Source organism: Labeo rohita, chromosome 6 (assembly GCF_022985175.1).
Source record: "Labeo rohita strain BAU-BD-2019 chromosome 6, IGBB_LRoh.1.0, whole genome shotgun sequence".
NCBI lineage: Eukaryota > Metazoa > Chordata > Actinopteri > Cypriniformes > Cyprinidae > Labeo > Labeo rohita.
In genome coordinates, this window is record NC_066874.1 from 23,223,367 (window position 1) to 23,245,761 (window position 22,395).

The 22,395-nt window shown below is 35.4% G+C and overlaps 1 protein-coding gene and 1 long non-coding RNA gene across 6 annotated transcripts in view; one reads left to right on the forward strand and one right to left on the reverse strand.

Moving 5' to 3' along the window:
- The window catches only part of negr1 (neuronal growth regulator 1), a 141,260-nt gene that overhangs the window by 20,714 nt on the left and 98,151 nt on the right, over positions 1-22,395 (forward strand). For all 3 annotated transcript variants that reach the window (XM_051111970.1, XM_051111971.1, XM_051111972.1), the window contains exon 2: positions 7,924-8,162. In XM_051111970.1, coding sequence (XP_050967927.1) covers positions 7,924-8,162 — 239 coding nt within the window. The remainder of the gene's footprint in view (positions 1-7,923; positions 8,163-22,395) is intronic.
- Positions 3,893-17,597, reverse strand: LOC127166584 (uncharacterized). 3 transcript variants are annotated; one of them, XR_007827920.1, is made up of 6 exons: positions 17,454-17,597; positions 16,983-17,056; positions 16,191-16,278; positions 7,576-7,632; positions 4,860-4,971; positions 3,893-4,704 (listed from the first exon to the last, which is right to left on the reverse strand). It is a non-coding gene; the product is annotated as an uncharacterized LOC127166584 (long non-coding RNA). The 3 variants fall into 3 exon arrangements; XR_007827921.1 differs by lacking the exon at positions 16,983-17,056 and having other exon boundaries at positions 17,454-17,560; XR_007827922.1 differs by lacking the exons at positions 3,893-4,704; positions 4,860-4,971 and adding an exon at positions 5,612-6,424.

The window sequence follows — 22,395 nt, forward strand, 5'->3', positions numbered from 1 at the left end:
TACAATTTAATAGCAATTTGATAAAAGTTTGACAAAAATTACACTTTTAAAGCCTATGAAATATGTGACCCTGGACCACAAAACCAGTCTTAAGTCGCTGGGGTATACAAGTAGCAATAGCCAAAAATACATTGCATGGGTCAAAATTATTGATTTTTCTTTTATGCCAAAAATCATTTGGAAGTTAAGTAAAGATCATGTTTCATGAAGCTATTTAGTAAAATTCCTACTGTAAATGTATCAAAACTTAATTTTTGATTAGTAATATGCATTCGTTAGAGCTTCATTTGGGCAACTTTAAAGGTGATTTTCTCAATATTTTGATTTTTTTGCACCCTCAGATTCCATATATTCAAATAGTCGTATCTCGGCCAAATATTGTCCTAGCTTAACAAACCATACATCAATGGAAAACTTGTTTATTCAGCTTTCAGATGAAAAAATGTAACCTTATGACTGGTTTTGTGGTCCAGGGTCACATATGTTATTTTATTTTATTTTATTTTTTACCAAATCCTGTTTTCCATTAATTGTTTGGATTTCATTTTAATTGTTTCATTAAACTGTAATAATCAAAAGCATCTCAAATTAATTGATTTTGTAATAAATAAATAAATAATTATTTTATTTCTTTCTTTGTTTTCCAGCAATACTGTGTTGTGTATTTGCTAAATAAATTCTGTTAAATATTTTTTTTCTGGTAAATATTCCTTAAAAATAATATTTTAATAATAATTTTGTTATTAGTAGTAGTACTATCATTGCATTAAACAATATATTTCTGTCACAATTTCTTCAAGTTAAACCAAACTTTTATTTTGACAGGTTTCTGTGAAGACCTTTAAGTTTCTATTTGTTTTTTGATATAATGACAGTTTTTCTCAAAAGAAACAGTAAAATGCTAGAGATTGTTTATGTGTTCATGTACATATATAGTGAGACGGCAGAGGCTGAAAACACAGCAAGCGTCACACGCGCTTCAGTCACACAGTATTTACAGGATTCATATTTAAATAGTCTTTTTGCGGTTTAATATTCACTGACACTAGTCCATGTCATGTTTTGATTTACCCATGCTCACCTACTCCAAAAGTTGTCAAATTCCATGACATTCCGTGTCATACAGTGAAATCTGTTTTATGACAAGATTCCACAATTCCATCTGTGTTTTCCACATCGCGGAAATCGCAGGGCCCTATAACTGTTAAATAAATGGTTCACCTAAAAAATTAAAATCATTTTAATCATTAAAATCATTAAAATCATCATTTCCTCACCCTCACGTTCTAAACCTGCATGAGTTTCTTTTGAGGTAAATTAATAGTTGATGGTCCTCATTGACTTCCATAGTATTGTAAAAACTATGGAAGTCAGAGAGACCATCAACTGTTTGATTGGAAGTCATGGGTCTAGCTAGCCACTATTGAAACAAGGTGAAAACGCACACACTCACACACAAATCCTACAGTCCAAGAGTTCAAAGACCAGCACATGCTAGTAGGCACATGAAATCAGCTTTGAACCTTTCCACCTGTTCGTTCTAGGCGGCACAAAGGAAATATAGCACATGTGGAGGTCCACACTCTTTCTTTCACAGTGGCCTACACCTCAGTAGGAAGCACTTATGCCTTTGTGAGGAGTTATTGTGAGGTATGTCCGAGTAGATCTCTGTAGTGCTTTGACACCAGCTATCCTGCTGTTTCAGGGGTTAGAAATGGTGATGAAACCTTCAGTGTCAGTGATGTAGAGCAGTATGCCTGAGGAGCTTTTACAAGGAAATCAAAAGAGTTTAGCTTGTAGCAAATTATTTAGAATTGATAAGTTTGTATTACTGGTCTATTGAGTTTTTGCTTTTATGAATGTTAATATCATTTAACTGTAGTGCTAGTAGCGGTTTGTAAAATATTTGTTCTATGTTCTGTAATTAAAATGAACAATTTCTTTCTTTGCAATTTTCATGTATTTTTCATGTTCAATTTTAATATTATTCCTTCGCAAATTTTAACTGATTAAAACTGATTAAAAACTGTCACCCTCAGGTCGTTCCAAACCTGTAAGACTGTTAAACAGTTTTGGTTACCAGTGACTTCTGTTGAATGGGCAAAAAGCAAAGTAAGTGGAAAAAAAGCAAAGAGAATTTTCTTAAAATATATATGTTCAACAGAGAGAAAAAAAAAACCAATACAGATGTGGAATGACATGAGGGTGAGACAGGTTTTTAGGTGAACTGTCCCTTTTCAACCTTCAACGGACACCTTGGCAATTGAACCGCCATTAGCTAGTAATTTTTTTAGTGTAATCTATATATATATATATATATGTTTGTAAAATGGCACAGCTTTTTAAATATCTGAAAGTACACTCTAAACATCAGTCAGTCAAGCATTATAATGTGATAATGGTAGAACTTTAGTAATTAGAATTAAAACTTGGTAACCATGTATGAATGCATAGGAGTCATTTTAAATTAGGACTGGTGGTGGTGTTTTTTTGGTCATTCACTGTTTCTGTAAAAAAAAAAGGGAAAAAATAACAATAAAACTGATAATAATAATAATAATAATAATAATAATAATTATTATTATTATTATTATACAACAGCACAATATAAAACGCACTAAGGATTAATGAGCTGCTAGGTTCATGAATATTAATCAGGTTGTGTGCGTTCGCTTGAACTGATTTGCTGAAATCACAACAGGGACCGTAATAGTGAGCACCAGCCAATGAGATTGTCGTTTGCGCATTAGTTCCGCCTACTACCCCAGAAACCGGCAGTTCTTAAAAGCTGAAGAATTCCAAAGGAACGTTATTTTGATAGGAAAATACGACAAAGAATATCGTTTCCGTGTTCTACTTGTTACGGCTCGGTAGTTTCCGGTTAGGGTTCAGCGCACCTAGTTACGTACAGACAGATTTTCATGAGAACGCAGATTATTACTGCATTTTAGGGCTGGCATTTATTTAAAATACAATTAATTATATTCTCTGCGTTAACATGAATCACCCTTAACCTTCTGAAATGTTATAATGTGCATTATGAATAATAAATAAATATATTTCCCCACTAACCTGATGCATTCTCATGAATAGTATTTTTTCTTTTACTGATCATATTTCATACCTGATGAATGTACAGTTTTGGTTTTAGTAAAAGATCGGTTTATGTTGGATTAAAACTTAACGTTCCGTTGAGTTTGGAAAATTTTGTACACAGTATTCATCAGAATATGTCTTCTCCTGTCTCTGAAAATTTCCGAATTTTAAATCATCCCGCAAACTCTCATTTTATTAGGGGTTTAAATCAACTAGATGATTCCAGCGCATTGAAAATGTATATGACCGGAAATAACTGAGCCGTAAGATTTCAGAACGGAAGAGCGTCACAAGGCTCAGTGCAAGTAGTCCATTCAGCATAGTATGTAAGACTCTCTCGCTCTCTCTCTCTCTGTGTGTGTGAGACAATGTGACGGCGAGTCATGCACCTTCATACTAGAGTTTACGGTACGTCAAATACAGGTACACTGTGCATCCATTGAGATGAACTGAAAAAATAACACAGGTCGCTTGACAGAGAATGAAACACTGAAGCGCTCAGTCACTGTTCGGCGAGTGAAAATATATCTGTGCTAAACTTCTACTTCGCATCCAACTCACACACTGGCGAGTAAAATCTGAAAATTTATTAGCCAGTGGCTAACATTAGACATGAATTAGTCACCCAGAGTAAAGATTTAGTCGCATATGTGAGTGATTTATTTGCAATGTAGAGGGTTGCTTTTAATATTTTTTGTTAAGGTTTAGGAAAAAAGTTAAATAATGTACAGCATATTGATATTAACACTATAGGGGAGCGTGACAATGAAGTTAAAGATATGCAGGCTTTATTTAAGAGCATAGTCAAACAGGCGTGGTCAAACAACATCATCAGTCGACCATATTGGCGGCACGGAAAGTAAACAATGCCACTGAACCAAACAAAACTCACATATTTTGCTGATTATTGCTGCTGAAAATGGTCAATTATTGACATGTTTTGGGCTGTACTAATTGGTTGGACTGGGAAAAACATTTGAAGGGCAATAGATTACCAAAAGTTATAACAAAGCAAAGAGAAGAGTGCAAAAAACTGTCTGAGGAACAAAAGGCGTTTGTGGTTGCCCAAACTGAACCAGGATTAGGCTAATATCCTAATTAATACTGCTCGTATGTATCTTTGCCATCTATTAACTTTAGTCAAAATATTGTGCCCTTTTCTGTTCATGAAGTCCTTCTCTATATGATTTAGCGGCTTCCACACATTTTTTCTGTGGTTTAGACAGCATAAATTACCAACGTATTCAGTAGAACATTTACCATCCAATCCATGCTGTTGTTTACATCCGAGTTTGACCAAATCTGACGTGAGTGAAAATCCTCTATTTCCAGGGTGAGACAAAAGAGTAATCCAATAAACAGGCAAAGGTCAGGGCTGGCAGCAAACAATCAAATAAAAAACAAAACAAGGGAAACAGTCCAAGGTCATGGAACAAAGACCAAGCAAGGCAAAAACACAGAAACTAGGAAAGGCTGAGGAATGCTGGTACGAAACAAACAAACAATACTCAGCTCTGTGTGTGAAAGAGTGCATCTTAAATAGTCCCACTGATTGTCACTGATGAGTCCGTGATCAGTTCATAGGCTGGGGTGTCTGTGAAATGGAGTCTGGGGGTGAGCAGAAGGAACAGCAAGGATCAGATTCATAACAGTAATTAATATTATATTATTAATAATATAATATCGATATTATAAAATGATAGTAAAGGGGTAGTTCACCCATAATAACAATAATAATAATAATTCTCACATCATTTGCTTACCCTCATGTCTTTTCAAACATGTATGACTTCCTTTCTTCAAGTGTATCTTCAAGTATATTTTGTAATATCTCCAGTAGTATGTCTCCCCAACATAAAAAATAGTCTGATAATACTGCCATGGAATATGGAAATTACATTAGATGTTTAAGAGCATTGAACATTTCAAATGAAAAATTGTTAATGGACTATTAACATTTGCAAAATCCTAATAATGTATTTCCATGTTCTGTAGTAGTTGTGCGTGTTTGGGTGAACATTTCATCTGAAGTCATGGTTATATATGTGATCCTGGACCATAAAACCAGTCATAAGGGTCAATTTTAGAGAGATTTATACATAAATATAAATAATAAATAATGAATAAATAAGCCTTCCAATGATTTGTGGTTTGTTAGGATAGGACAATATTTGGCTGAGATACAACTGTTTGAAAATCTGGAATGCAAAAAAAAATCTAAATATTGAGAAAATCGCTTTTAAAGATGTCCAAATAAAGTTCTTAGCAATGCATATTACTAATCAATAATAAGGTTTTAATATATTTACAGTAGGAAATCTACAAAATATCTTCATGGAACATGATCTTTTCTTAATACCCTAATGTTTTTTGGCATAAAAGAAAAATCGATAATTTTGACCAATACAGTGTATTGTTGGCTACTGCTACAAATATACCCATGCTACTTACAATTGGTTTTGTGGTCCAGGGTCACATATGTGTGCTTAGTATTTATTTATTTAAGTGGAAAAACTGTAGCATCTCATATCTCTTGTGGCATTAATGTTAATGTGAGCAATATATCATCTCTATTTTCGTTAATTAGTTATGCTCATGAATATAGGCCTACATAAGTTATACTCTGTTGTCTGTCATTGAAATTCAAGGATGTGGCTTGCATGAACTGGACAAATTATGACATATCGCTAATACTTCAGATAGTTTGCCATACATTTCAGATTTAAGATGGTACTAACAATAACGATAATTAATATTTTAATAGTTGCTTTTCTTTGATTTACAACATTGTACACAACATGCAATTATACATTATGAAATGCTTTTAATTTAGGAGGTTGTATTCTAGCAGCATCAATAAATTTTTAATAAGATCTGCTCTAAATCACATTCTCCAGTGGGCCTTTCTCATGCATAATGGTAACTCAACTGTATCGTTTTAAATCCTGTCTCATCATTCTGTTTACACTTTTTAACAAACCCAGCATTTTGAATGCCATGAGAACACATTTAGCACTTTTCCAAAAGATCCAGTCAACTTTGAGAAACTGAGCTGAGACCTGCGAGGTACTGACGGATATGTTGACTCCCATTTCACCTGTAACCTCAAGAGCATCCTGTGTGAATAACTCACAGCTTAGACACTCAGACCAGTGCTGACAAACAACAAATAGATGTTAGACGTGAAAACAGATTGAAGTTCCAAGCTGTCTTTTTTCGTTTGTTTGCATGGTTTGCTGTTCTGAAGTCCTGTGTTTCGAGGTTAGAACTGTCAATTTGAAGACGTCATGTTTAAATGAGTACAGGGATCCAAACAAAATGGGATGACCTTGAAACAAAATCAAAAACATGGCATGTCATGCAACCTGTCCATGTTGGCATCTGCATAATTTGGCTTCTGCAATGTGACGGAGGGATTTGGACCAAAATACGGTGGAGTTTAATTGGGCCGCGTGGCTTTTGATGTCAACAACAAAAGATATGGGAAGCGTATTCTCCTTTCTCCTTAAGCGTTTTCTTGAAATGTTGTTGAGCCTATTTAATTTGCTGTCCTAAATGCATGATTCTACAGTTACTTGCATTTTATTATCTGCATTTAACAATGTTTTTTCTGTGCTGTTTTAGAACAGACCTACGGCCAATTTTTGGGTCATGACCCACCAGCTGGGAACCACTGCTTTAAATATTAAACAGTTATTTTGTTGTTGTTGTTGCTTTTAATGGTATCTTTTGTGTACACCAGGGAATGGTGTAGTTTGTATGATTTGCAGATAGTGTTTATTATTCAGTAAGAGTTTAAAGGGATAGTTTACCCAAAAATGAAAATTCTGTCATTAAATTCTCACCCTCATGTCGTTCCAAAACCGAAAGACCTTCGTTCATCTTCGGAACACAAATTAAGATATGTTTGATGAAATCCGAGAACTTTCTGACTGCATAGACAGCAATGCAACTGACTCGTTCAAGGCCCAGAAAGGTAGTAAGAATATTGTTAAAATAGTCCATGTGACATCAGTGGTTCAACCTTAATTTTATGAAGCTATGAGAATACTTTTTGTGCGCAAAGAAAACAAAAATAACGACTTTATTCAACAATTTCTTTTAACCTTCTTCTTCTAATTTCTTCTAATACTTAACATAAAATGAAGATCCGAACCATTTTTTGTTTGTCTGGAGTGTTATATGTGGAAAGACGGGTTGTTTCTTGACAGTTTTTTGTAAACTGCAAAAATTAGCCACAGTGATCAGCTAGTAAATCATATTCTTGGTCTGTATATTCTCGATCTGTGTATATCTGAAATTACATTCATAATCTCATCTCATGCTGATGTTATGATATGCGTTGTCCTTGTCCGTAGTCCCCCTGCAGTCACAAGTTTTATCCCTTAAACTCATCTTTGATAATCAAAATGACATATTTAATCATTTTTCCCATGAAAATAGTGTTTTCATGCCTTGAATATAGCTCTACATCCTTACCTCATTTAGTATACGTGGACTCATGAATATGCAAATTAGTCTCCGCTGAAACTGATTCTGGAAAAGAGGAAGAGCAAGTTACAGTGTCACCTACAAGTCAGTGTATTAGAATGGTAATGCATTTTATGTATCGCTTTCTACAACCTCAGCTAATAATATATTGCTAATAGTACAAAAACCATCTCACACAGCAAATGATATGGAAAGCCTCACCTTGCAAATCGACAGGACTGGTTACATTTGGACATGGTTTGTCTTGAAGCATATTACAAATGCATGTAAACAATGTTAAAAGCTTGATTTTCACCACAGGGGGTCTTTAATTGTCTGCTTTCTTTTTGGTTTCAGATGCTACCTGTTGGATGGGATCTCAAAAGGAGCATGGTTGAATCGTTCCAGTATCATTTACGCAGGGAATGACAAGTGGTCAGGGGATCCTCGCGTGTCCATCGTATCAAATGTGGGGGATAAACACGAATACAGCTTACAGATACAGAAAGTGGATGTAACGGACGAGGGCTTGTACACCTGCTCGATACAGAGTGAACGCAATCTGCGCCCAAAACTCATTCAGTTAATTGTAAAAGGTGAGTGTTTCATCAACAACTGCTTGTTTTGTCATGGTTTGGATGTTTTTTGTTGATAAAAAACTAAATTTAGCATTATATTAGCACCTAGTTTGGTTTTTAGTTGTAATGCATCAGTGCATCAGTAGCATTTTTCCTCTTTACTGATCATTTTTATTAATACTGATGATAAATTTGTTTACAACCATCTTCATGATACTATATTTTGACTTCAAAGGACCCAAACGCACTGTCAGAATGCTCAAAATGTTTTGAATCTCTAGGCCACTGCATGTAATTCTATGCTACTGCTTAAAGGAGAACTCCACTTCCAGAACAACAATTTACAAATAATTTACTCACCCTCTTGTCATCCAAGATGTTCATGTCTTTCTGTCTACAGTCGTAAAGAAATTAAGGTTTTTGAGGAAAGCTTTTCAGGATTTTTCTCCATATAATGGACTTCATTGGTGCCCCGATTTTGAACTTCCAAAATGTAGTTTAAATGCAGCTTCAAATGGATCTAAACTATCCCAGCTGAGGAAGAAGGGTCTTATCTAGCGAAACGATCTGTAATTTTTTTTTAAAATAAAAATTTGTATACTTTTTAAGCACAAAAGCTTGTGTAGCACAGGCTCTGGGATGCACGTCCACGACGCTACGAATCACGTCTAAGTTCATCGTCTGTGTACTCTGGCTCAAAAAGGTAGAGTATTTTGGAGATATGGATTGAATGTGTTACTAATGATTATGAAATCGTCAAACATTAGTAAAAACCTTTTTACTGTTTCATTATGTAAATAGGGATTCTAGCTCTAGATGTGTGCGCCCCCCCTTTTAAGGAGTTAGAGTAAAGTCTGTGAATTAGCCTATAGACTATATATAGCAGTTGGAGTGCAGGATCGAGTGTGAGATTTTATGTTATGTAACATAATGATTAAACACTGCTGTGTTCAAGTGGATCTAAGTGTACATTTTATGGGGTTTGATTGTTAATGTTATATGTATTGATGAATTTTCATCTTCGTGGTGAGCAAACAAATCAAAAGTAACTGTAAATTGTAAGTGACTCCATTTGTGGTCTAAATTTATGGAGGAAAATTTTTTTTCTCTATCCTGCACAGCAGCATAATTGTCCATGATAATTGTCCATGATAATGTCCATGTGGAATACCATTTTACATCATAGTAGTCCGTGCAAATGGCCACTCTGCAAGACTCGTGTTTTTTTTATTGTGTTAAATGGGCATTGGTTAATATGGTGTATTGTTATTTTTTAGTGAGGGAAAACATTCATTCTACTGTTAGCTTTGCTTATTATCATTGGCCATCTATTCTAATCGATATGTTTTAACTCCCTGACTGAATGGTTATTAGGAGAAAATTCCATCGATGTTGTTCTTTGAACAAACCTCCAATTGCCAGCTACAAATATTGGCATAAAGCTTTACATGTCTGCCTGATAATCCCCTCTTCTTAGTGAATATGCATAACCGTGAGGTCTGCCCTCAGAACTTGTGTACAGAAGCTTTATGTGTATGAAGAAAATAATCAGCTTTCGATATAAACAGGCAATTAAAATAAATGACAGCGGAGGTCAGGTATGCTATTTATGCATCTTGTTTTTCTTGAGAGGTTTTTTCAAAATAAAAACTAGTTCTGCAAATCAGCTAGGGATCATGCTATTATAATATCTCATAACTATATTACCTCACATTTTTAATTATTTTTTATTAAATGTAAGTTAATCTAATTTTCTTGGTTAAATAAACTATATCTTACACTATCTGAATAAAATGTAATTTTATGTAATTCATAGGCTATTCTATTTGTTAAAACCAAGGGTAAATCAGTTTAGTGTTTTTAAGCATTTTATGTTTATTCCAAAATAATAACTCAAGGCAGTAACAATTTAAAAAATATACATTTTATTTAAACAATAATATGTTTTATTTATGAACTGATGTTCAGCTGTTCTTTTTCATAACAAACTAATTTTCAGGTCATCAGTCATCAAAGTTCTGTATATATTTGTTACAGACGCAGAGATTTACCTTTACCTTGAGCTGAATGCACACTAACAAACCCCACAGATCATGTTTTCAGGCCGTTTGGAGTTTGATTTTGACTTGTCAAAGTGGTGATGTCTAAGTGTGTGAGGTGTGTACTTTTTTATTTAGTCTTCCCATTAACACTATTATATTGTTCATTCAGTCTGATTCACAAATGCAGAACGTGCACGAACACGAGGCGGGATTTATAGCATGAACCAATCACAGCCAATCATAACCAGTCATATCCAATCATATCGCAATGGAGGCATTGCCTCCTCTAACATGACTTTCCCCATTCAGGTGTGAGAGACGCTGTAACATTATCAGCTTGGTGTTGCAGTATATAAATAATATAATATACACATATTATATGTAGTATATACATAATATCCTAATGATTTTTGGCATAAAGGACAAATCAATCATTTTGACCCATACAATGTCTTGTTGGCTATTGCTACAAATATGCCAATGCTACTTATGACTGGTTTTGTGGTCCAGGGTCACATATATTGCAACGTATATATACATATGCAATATACTTACTAATATGTATTGACTTTTTTTATTACTTCAGAAGTATTTCACTAGCTTTTTCAATTTAGCCACCTATTAGCTTAATAACAGCTCTGCACAATCTGGGCATTCTCTCAAGCAGTTTCATGAGGTGCCACCTGGGATGCTTTTTAAATTATATTGAAGGAGTTCCCATGTATTCTGGTTCCCTTGTTGGCTGCTTTTCCTTTACTATCTGTTCCAACTCTTTTAAAATTATTAGCTCATTTAAACTGGTTGCAGTTTTAGTTTTATAGAGAAATTCATATTTAGGCACAATATGTGTTTGCTGCAACACATACGTAAAACTGAGAATTTTAATGAATATTTCATTACTCTTTTGAGCCGTTATGCAGATATTTGTTTGGTCCCTGGCTTCATCTCACATCCTAGTCATTTAATGATGGATATTTGTCTAAATTCTCCAGTTGTGTTTCTTTTACAGGGTGGTGTATACGGTGGACACCTCAGTAGGAGGTGCTGACTCTCAGCAGTGGCAAATTTGCTATTTTCTATCCGCATAAATCCACTGTCTATAATTAACTAGAGAAAGATCACTGCAAGCACCCTAACCCTCCTTGAGATAAAGCAAACTAATACAGGCCAATCATATCTGAAGATGTGTAGTTTTAGAGGCCGTAACCTGTAGCCCGTTCGCCGAGTCTCTTCTATGTAATTATAATCAACAAAATGAATGTCCTCCTTTTTCACTCTCTTAGCCAAAGGCTGTTTCGTGATCATGATGGATCTTTTGTCCTTAATAGAATCCATTACTTGCATGTATCTCTACATGATCTAGGATAATTAATAAGCACTGGTAAGAAAATATACAAGCGCTGTTGGGGTAATGACAACAACTAAAGCGAGAGAGCAAAAGCGACAAGAAACACATGATGAACAGCAGTCTTGTAATAGGAATCGGTGAGAGGTAAACTTAATCTCCTGCAGAATTGTATCAAAAACGAAATTGCTAGATTGACTCTTACAGTGGCACAAATCCTGGAACGCCAAATCGTATGTAATACGATTAAAACGTCTTATTTGTCCTTTATGAAATTTGAACAGACTGTACTCGCGGTCTCTTCGAGCTCTCTTGATGTATCCTGAACATTTGTGCGGACCAAACGGTTTTGCTAGGTCATTTTTTCTAGCCGACGGGTCAATACTGGGCATCATCAGAGAATGAGTGTGCTTGTTTGTTTTGTAGGGATCGAATGAGGATAGCCCACACACATTTTTCGGAGAATAATCACCTATCTTCTCCACCACTTAAATCTTAGCCTTGTTTACCAGACAGTACCATTTGTCATAGTCCACAGTGAGTCACCATTAAATAGAGCAGTTTGAGACCAACGCATTATTCTTTTATAGATGTGCTCGGTAAGTGAATGACAGATCAAATGTATTGCTATTCTGCACATACACCCTATATATCTAACTTAGCTGAATATTAGGAGAGATGGTCTGTTTGTCATCAGCAACCTCCATTTTGTTTATTGTGGAAGGTGAATCAAAGAAATAAGGGAGCTTGGCACTGCGTATGTTTCAGTATTGCGGCAAAAAAAAAAAAAAAGAAAAGACTTTTCTGTTGTGCCGTCTTTTGAAGTGAATGACTTCTGTGGACTTCTGTAATCAATTATGAACATTGATTATCATGGCATATAGAGAGAGGTAGCTCTACATTTCAAGGGCTTCTCATCCTTTTTAATGCTGAACTTCCAAGGTTTTTGAAGTCATACAAAAGCTTTTTTCATGAACACTGAAAATTTAAGTCGTTATTCACATAAAATCTAGTACTCATGCTAATGCTCTTGTCCTTTGTGGTTTGGAGTGAAATAAAATGTTCTCTGTTTCACATAGTGAAAAAAACTGGTGTGTCATGTTCAGTTACATAAGTGACATTAACCAGGCTCGATTGTGCCAGTGACATCATGATGCAGTTGTAATTTGTTACTTCAGTGTTAAAGGGGACATCAGATGCCCATTTTCCACAAGTTGGTATGATTCTTTATACATGTCTGCAACATACTTTGGTTAAAATTCCTTAATAGTTATGTAAAACGACACCTTTTTTACCCTTTTGTCAAAAACAGCTCTATTCACACCGAATAATTTCATGTCTAATGCATGTCTCTTTAAATGATAATGAGATACTGCTGACTCCGCCCCTCTCTTCCGTTTTTTGTTTATTCGGTGGTGCATTACCCTCAAAAAACAAAACTAATCCACTGCAGCCTCAATGGCTGGACAGGACAGGGTCGTAAAAATTCTGTCATAATCTATTATTACCTGTAATTTTAAATTTCATATTTTAATTCTAATAACACAGTTAATTGCTTTTTTTGTTCACATTTTCATTTTTAATCACGACCCTACAGGACGACGGCGCAATGTTTAAACAAAATAATTTTGGTCTATGCTGTTTTCAGCTGATGAATGAACAGTACACAGTGCGCCTTCCTTCCAATAAATAGCAATAGGCTAGGCTTTGTGTTACTTTTGATATGAAAAATTTTAAATTCTGTCCTTTTCATTAGGAAATTCAAGCAATAAATACCGTTTTGGTGCTCTTTAATGTGGCGTGATAGATCGTTGTAGCTTGTGTGTACTCGCCTTCGCGTAATCATAGTACATAGCATTCGTGACAGTTTCGTTTTTGTTCTGGATCTTGTGCTCTGCTGCCAGACTGGAGCGCACTCGCCACCAGCTGGACAGGGGTGGGAATTACAGCGACAGTTTACAATAGATCACCCTCAGTGTAATCTGTCAAAGTGACGGACTGCCTTCAGATTTTTACTTCACTGATGTACATACAAGGAATAAATACTTGAAGTATATTTAATTGAGTTAATTGATAGACAAGGGGAAAAGCTTTGACACGTAACATAGCCTATATTTGCTGAGTTTCAGTTCAGTTTTGTGACAGAAAGGAAACTCAAATGGCAGAAAGCAAAATTCTATTTGTTTTTTGTTTAAGTTGATTTTGCTGGTATGAGGAAAGTTGAAGTAATCGCACCGGCACACACCGGCACATAAAACATATCAGTTCCAGGCTTCTAGCATTGCTAACTTGACAGCGCAGTTGGTACTTTATCACAGTAAAACACAATGAACCAAACATCAGCGACTGAATGCGACTGAAGTACAAAGTCTGTAATTTACATAAAAAATAGTAGTTTAGCATTTGGATGCATCGCAAATATGGAAATGTTATGGAATGTTTGGATTTGTGCCGAATGAGACAGTTGAGTGCACAAGCCTTTAAAGTATAGCCTATGTATGCATGTATGTATATTATATATCAAGCAACATTGGTATCACACGTTTGAAGTTCCCCAGTCCAACCTGCTGACTTTTTTTTTTTTGTGAAACATCATTAAGCTAGGTTAAGATGTTTTGAACTTCATCTAAAATGTCGTGAAATATTAAACCTCATTTTAGATTCTGTACCAGGGAGTCTGCACCTCACAGCAACTCTGCAAAGTCTTTAATGTGAAAGTTGATCCTTTCATGAATCCCTAATATTCCCCTCACTGATATCTCTGTTCATACTGTAAGCACGCCTGCTTATAGATTGAACTGATACAATGTGCTGGAGAACAAAGCAACTTGTCTATGGCAGAATGTTTCTTGTGTACCTTTTATATTGTATTAATATCTAAAAGGAGAGATGGATAAATGACCAAACCTATATTCTCAAACAGCCCCGGGATATTAGAAATGTAATATTTTTTATATATTTTGCATTAAAGGGCTATATTTTCAATTAACTCTTCAAATGGACACGTTGTACCAGGAGAGCTCGTGTACTGGGTCGTGCACATTCTCACTGTCTCGCGTTGCGTGGCATTACCAACTGAAGAAATCCCAGTGGGTAAGAGCAGCCTGTCAGGGTTTGTGTTTTGTTTCTGTCTATGACACCTAATTAGGGATCTAAGTTGGTTGGTTTTAGCAGCCTTCAGGTTGTATGGGGAATTGGGAACCACTATGAATGAATGTTGAATCTGGCAGTTTTGCAAGTGTAGCATATTTCTACTTTCAGCCACATGAGTATATTTAAAATGCATGTGCATATTTGTATCACAGTATAGTGGCTGGATCAAAATATTCAGTATTTCCCTGTAATGGTGTGCATGGATGAATCATAAGGATTATTCCCAGCATGCACTCTGTTTTAAAACCTGTTGAAGGATTAGATCACTTCCAGAATGAAAATGTCCTGATAATTTACTCACCTCCATATCATCCAAGATGTTCATGTCTTTCTTTCTTCAGCTGAAAAGAAATGAAGGTTTTTGGGGAAAACATTCCAGGATTGTTCTCCATATAGTGGACTTCACTGGGGATCAGTGGGTTGAAAGTCCAAATTCAAAGGGCTCCCAGACAAGGAATAAGAATCTTATGAAGCAGATCAGCCATTTTCTATAAAAATTAAAATTTATATACTTTTTAACCATAAATGCTTGTCTTGCACCAGCTCGACTTCACACATTACGTAGTCACGTTGGAAATTTCACGCATGACATAGGAGGAAGTACTGACCCAATGTTACAAAGCGAACGTGCAAAAAAAGTTAAACGCCCTTTACAAAAAAAGGTAAAACAACGATGTTGGACAATTTTGAGAGTGGAGGACAAAATGAGATGAGATGAGTTTTTCGCCCTAACCTACCTTTCTAAACTGAAGTACACAGACAAAGAACTAACCACACTTAAAGGAGAAGTTCACTTGCAGAACAAAAATTTCCAGATAATTTACTCACTCCCTTGTCAAAGATGTTCATGTCTTTCTTTCTTCAGTTGTAAAGAAATGATGTTTCTTGAGGAAAACATTTCAGAAATGTTCTCAGTATAGTGGACTTCTATGGTGCTTGCGAGTTTGAACTTCCAAAATGCATTTTAATGTAGCTAAAACTGCATTCAAGAAATTAAAGAAACGTAATTTCTTTACGACTGAAGAAAGAAAGACATGAACATCTTTGATGACAAGGGGGTGAGTAAATTATCTGTAAATTTTTGTTCTGGAAGTGAACTCCTCCTTTAACTTTTCCAATGTGATCTTGTAATGTGTGAAGGCGTGTATGCGCGTCGCAGAGCTAGTGCAAGATAAACATTTGTGGCCGTTGTTTAGCTAGACAAGACCATTATTCCTCAGCTGGGATAGTGCAGAGCCCTTTGAAGCTACGTTGAAACTGCAATTTGGACTTTCAGCCTGCTGATCCCCATTGAAGTCCACTATATGGAGAAAAATCCTGGAACGTTTTCCTCAAAAATCTTAATTTCTTTAGGTTGACTGAAATTAGGAAGACATGAACATCTTGAATAACATGGGGTTAAGTAAATTATCAGGACATTTTTATTCTGGAAGTGAACTAATCCTTTAGCTGGCTATTTAAGAAATAGTTCATAGTTCAATTCAAATTTGCTGAAAATTTACTCACCCTCGGGCCATCCAAGATGAATATGCTTGTTCACTGGAACAGACTTGGAGAAATTTAGCAGTACCTCACTTGCCCACCAATGGACCCACTGTAGTGAAAGGGTGCCATCAGAATGAGAGTCCAAACAGCTGATAGAAGCATCACAATAGTCTACAAGTCACTTAAAATATGTGAAATATTAAAATATGAGTCCTCTGTCAATAAATATGTGAGTGATGTAAGAGAACAACATGGCGTGGACTTTTTCACAAATATTGTCAATACTGTCATTCTCATGGTTCCCATTCACTACAGAGGATCCATTGGTGATCAGGTGTTATTTGTCTGAATTACCTACACCTAACCCCACCCATAAACCTACCCATCACTGAAATCGTACAAATTCGTATGAGTGAGGTCGCACGAATTCATATGAATTAGCCATCTCGTAAACGTACGAATTGGTCATGAGATAGTGTTGGCAAATCTAAAGCAAATTTTTATTTTTGGGTAAACTATTCCTTTAAGGCAGCATCTCAACTGATTTGAAATGCCCTGCCAACATGAGGCTAATTTGGTGTTAGCGTGTTGCTAGACTAACAAAATAATACTCTAATAAGAATAAAAATACAAACAGTAACACACACAAATATTGAGTATAATTGCTGTTTTTTTTAAAATTAGACTGAATTGTTTTTTTATCAATGTTTTAAGTGATGCATAAATTATATGCACCATCTTATAACACCTTCTTTTTTCTTTTGGTTTAGAAAAAGAATGCATCTTAGAAGGCAGCATAATCATGCTTCCTACCTTTTTAAACAACCGTAGCATTGGGTTTGTGCCTATGATTTCTTCAAGTGCTGTCTATGTTGGCAGCTCGCTAGCTTTTGGAACAGAGCCGCATTGTGAGTCACAAGGGTTGTTCAGGACAAACAAGAGCTTATTATTATGTTTAAAGTTGTCACCCTCGGGTTCCCTTTTAGTTTAAACTAGATTCAATGAATGCAATATGTCATTCCTACTTGCATCTTAACTGAAATCATGGAATGTTTTGTCTTACAAGTAGTTCATAACAAAATTATCAGACTGGGGACAAGATAATTTTTTTGGTTCTGAATGTGTCTTTTGAATGTTTTTATATTGTATTATTTGACTCCAAACCACAGTACATTTGCATCAGCGATATGAGCCTAGTGCTCATGAGTACTATCGCAACTGTTTACTATAGCTACATAATGCTGTATCTCTAGAGGAGAAGGCGAAAGAAATGGAAACACTTACCTTTTCTTACTTCCTTTGTTTTCACTACCATAAAGAAAAGTGCACAAACAGCACTTATTTGTCTTATTTGTAGGAGAAATGAAAAATGCAACTGCTAAAATGCAATTTCTGTGGAGAATAGTAGCAATTAGAAATACATTATTGTGTAACAGACATTTCTACGTCATCAACATTGGTTCACTTCCACAAATTAGACCCTATTGCATTCAAACCAACTGCGTGTTGTGCTGAAGTCCAAATGAACCATCCCTCCTCCAGGCAGCCTGTGCATGCCAAAGTTCATAAAAAAGAAAAAAAAATAACTAAAAGCACACTAAAAGTGTGAAAACTCATAAACTCTGCTGATTTCAACAGTAATGTAGTAATGTTTTACTCTGTCATTTAAATATAAGTCAGCAGTTCTTGTGGAAAGGACAGGGAAAATTAACTTACAATGGTCTCTGTGTATTTTTGGCATGGCGTGCAACAGATATTAAAGGTTAATGAAGGCCTCAGCTGTGCAGTAGCCTGCATCTTTTATATTACTGCCTATTCCACTGGTAATTTACCACGTAGAGGCCTCATATATAATCAAAATTCACCTCGTTTACGATAAAAAATATATTTATATATGGGTAACTGACAAATAGGCAGTAATGCTTTTTTTTGTAAAAGTCCATTTTTGTAGAAGAAATGCATATTTATGTAGTGAAGTCTGATCTTTGAGTGTGTGTATATATATATATATATATATATATATATATAGATATAGATATATATAGATATATATATATATATATATATATATATATACTAAACTGTACTATAAATTTGTCCTATGGTGTGACATAGCAAAAATAGCAAACAAAAAACTCTTAATAATATACAAATAGCATGAGAAAGATTTATGGTCATTGTTAGACACTTATTTTCATATAGTGTTATTTATTTAATATGAAAATATAATTAACATCATGACTTGTTGGACAATTTCAAGACAAACTTTGACAACAAGACAAACTTTACTGTCATCCATTCAAAACTGCTGAAAATGATACCATTTTAAGATGAGTGATATTTATATCTCCCCTATTGCAATACATAACTTTGTTTTTAAAAGATATTTTGAGATAAAAACAAATCTGCGTTTCTTCTATGTGTGTCACACCACAGGACATTACGTCACACCATAGGACATTATATCACACTAAAGGACAGAAATGGTAGTTATCAAAGTATTTCTATTTAATTTTGAACATGCCAAAGGAGAAAGACTAATTTCTAATTTCTAATCCCTCAGTTTCTAATTTCTCTCCCTCAATTCTTTCTGTTTCAAAAACGAAGTATGAAATTTTATAACAGTATAGTTTTTCATAGTTTAATGTAATTATTGCATTTAAAAACACAGAAAATGATAAAAAAAAAAATAGTAAAAAGTAGTTAAACAAATCCTATTTAATTATTTAAAATGCTTCTTAAAGAGACCTTGTCTTTTGTCCTATGGTGTGACAGTACAGGCGTCACACCAGAGGACATTTTCTGTCACACCATAGGATGTTTCAGCCTTTTGTGTCAATTAATGACCTCGCTATTCCGAGCTAACCTGTCATTAGCGGTTAGCAAGATACATTTGCAAAATTTTCCATGATTATGTAGTTTAAAATACAGTTTTTAGTTTAAAAAAAAAAATTTAAGTGTGTCACACCAAAGGACAACAAAATGTAACACTTTTGTAGTGGTTCCAAAAATGTTAAATATTTGAACAATTCTGAGACAAAAATTTACCGAGATCACATGTCATAGGCTTGACATGGGGCTTCAGTAACATGATCGTGAATGTGGTCCTTCAACTAATTACATTTTTCTCTTAAATTGGACGATTTAAAATCAGGACATGGTTTTCAGAGACAAAATGGCTTTCAGAAATATATGGATGAAAAAAATGATTGCCGTTAACTAAAATAGACACTTGTACAATTATGCCAGAGGTGTTTATTAACATTTCTATGCTTTTCTTTTTTTAATTTATAAAAGTTGTAATTTATTGAACCATGCTTGAGACAGTCACGTCATAGGACAATTTTGACTTCTGGCTCAAAAACTAAAAAAATTGAATGGCACTGCAGCTTTTATAACAGGTCTATGAGGGACAAAGAAATGTTTAACGATTTACTGAATTTTAAATAATATTAATTAAGTTCATTTTTATCTTGTGGGACAGTGAAAATGCCATGTCACGTCAACAACCCATATATAGTTCATTTATTGTACATCAGCCTTAACTTTTTTTTTTTGTGTTTTTTCATTCCTTTGCAGCCGGAAGACAACAAATAGATAAGACCGCATCTGATTTCTTTGCCTGTCTCTCCTCGGCTCTTTGCCTGTGCTAGTCTGCATTATGACAGGAGCCCAGTTTTCCCTCAGCGCTGTAATTGGAATGTGGGCTGGCAGTAGGTGTGAAGCAATGGGGTCTTGGAATTGGGTGGCAGCAGTCAGCCCTGGAGAACCTGTCAGAATTTATAGAAAGGCAAGCCATGTACTCCACTTTATTCAGAAGAAACTCTGCATTTTAATAGCTGTAAGCGTTTCAGTAATTCAAGGTGGCGTCATTAGAGGCTTATTTATTCACTCTGGGGCTGAGAGACTGATAATGCCTCCCCCATCAGCTGTGGCAGCTCCATCTCAGCGCCTCCCGCCGAGGAGAGGAGGGAGAATTAGAGTGGAATGGGCAAACATGACAATCGTGCAGCAGTTAATGAATTAAACGGAAAACAAAGCATCAGGTTGTCTTGAATAGGGCCTTGGGGTAGGGCTTTAGCGTTGTCTTGTTTTTCTCTTGTCATCATTACCCCACCATTCGAACAGACTGAGTGGAAATAAACAGGTCTAAAATAACCACGGCCGAAAGCGTCGAGCTTGACGCTCGGAAAGGATTCACAGAAGTCAAATCGTGGTCAGACCTTGAGCTTGAGATTAAATAACACGTGCTTTCATTATGAACTTAGTGATAGTTAAAAGAGCATACCGGGATAGGTTGTTGACCTTTGCATCTGTTTATGCCGCCGTGTTCAGTGAAGTGTCGAGGCGTACCGGTCCTCTCGGCTTTTCAGCTGCTTGAAAAAACAGAGAGGGTTTCATTTCATCTGATAATATACTCTGTATTCACAGGTGGTACACAGAAGACCAGTAATGAAAGTCAAAACTGTCTCGGGCTGTAATGAGAGATATTCCTTCAATGCGCCAAATCCTCTGGACTTTTTATGCCGCCAACTTATAAGATGAAAAAGCTCAATTGTTTCAACACAATTTTGCTGTTATTGCATTGTAGAAGTAAAGAAGTGTCTGCAAAAAGAAAAAAACAGTAATAAAAGACTTCAAATCTCAAGGTGAGCATTTACCGGGAAAGTTCTAGAATATATGGCAAGATGATGAAACATGTTCAGTTTAAAGATCTGCAGAGGCCCCACATCTCATTTAAGAGGCCGGTACCTGACTCCTCAGGCATTGACTAATAGGGTCTTGATCCTGTTGAAGGCAGATATGATCAGCAGACGAATGCAACATTTTCCATTTGTGCTATCAGTGAATGTGGACATTTGTCAACAGTGGGAGGAAGTTCAAGTAAACCTGCAGTGGGGAGCATGACGGTCAGAGAAGTGCTTTCAAACAAAGAAAGGGTTCATTAGAATTTCAACTCAACCATTTAGTGGCAGCAGATTACAAAAACCAAGATAAGAAAAAACGAAACTGAAGATCAAATAGTGGAGGAGTAAATAATGTTGCTGTTTCTTTGCAAGGTGACAAATGCCTCAATGTTTGGTGTCCTTTTGCTTGGAAAGAAGTAATAGCGCCATTTCTTTGAAAACTTGGATGTCCTTTTTAGCATGCTTTTAGAGGATTTTATTTTGATTCTGTGTCTAATTGATTTTTCTCAGATGAGTATTGATTATTCTATAATAGTGATAGTTCATGATTATTATATATATTGTGTCTGGTTATGCATAGATGCAATGGGGGAGTCTGCCTGTTAGAAGAACTGTTAAACGAGAAGTCCACTTCCAGAACAAAAATTGACAGATAATATACTAACCCCTTGTCATCCAAGATGTTCATGTCTTTCTTTCTTCAGCCATAAAGAAATTATGTTTTGTTAAGGGAAACATTTCAGGATTTTGCTCTATATAATGGACTGCTATGGTGCCCCGATTTTGAACTTCCAAAATGCAGCTTCAAACGATCCCAATGCGATTGTAAACGATCCCAGTCGAGGAAGAAGGGTCCTATCTAGCGAAACGATTAGTTATTTTCATAAAAATAATACAATTTATATACTTTCTAATGTCAAACGCTCGTCTTGGTCATTTTAGGAATTATCTCCATATAATGGACTTCTATGGTGCCCATGAGTTTGAAGTTCCAAAATGTAGTTTAAATACAGCTTCAAGGGGCTCTAAACATTCCCAGCTAAGGAAGAAGGGTCTTATCTAACCAAACGATCTGTTTTTTCTAAACAAATTGACAATTTATATAGCGCAATTTATATAGCGACTTGTATAAAGCGAATGCGTAGTCTGTGTATTCCAGGTCAATACAGTTAGGATATGTCGAAAAACTCCCATCTCATTTTCTTCTCCAATTTCAAAATCATTCTACATTGCTGCAGAAGTACCGATTCAGTGTTTACAAAGTGAACGTGCAAAGAAAATCAAACGCCCTTTACAAAATAAGGTAAAACAGCGATGTATGTGCGTGACAGAGAATAGACAGGTTAAAGCTTCTGAGGTTAAAAAGTATATAAAATGTCAATTTGTTTTAAAAATGACAGATCGTTTCTGAGAGTGAACTTGTTTTTTAAATAAAATAAAAGTTTTAGTACAAGAACATATATACTGTAAATAGCTCTTGAGAAAGTCTGGTCATTATACAAGCATCTTTATGGTGTTTAGAGTACAGTAGTCAACAT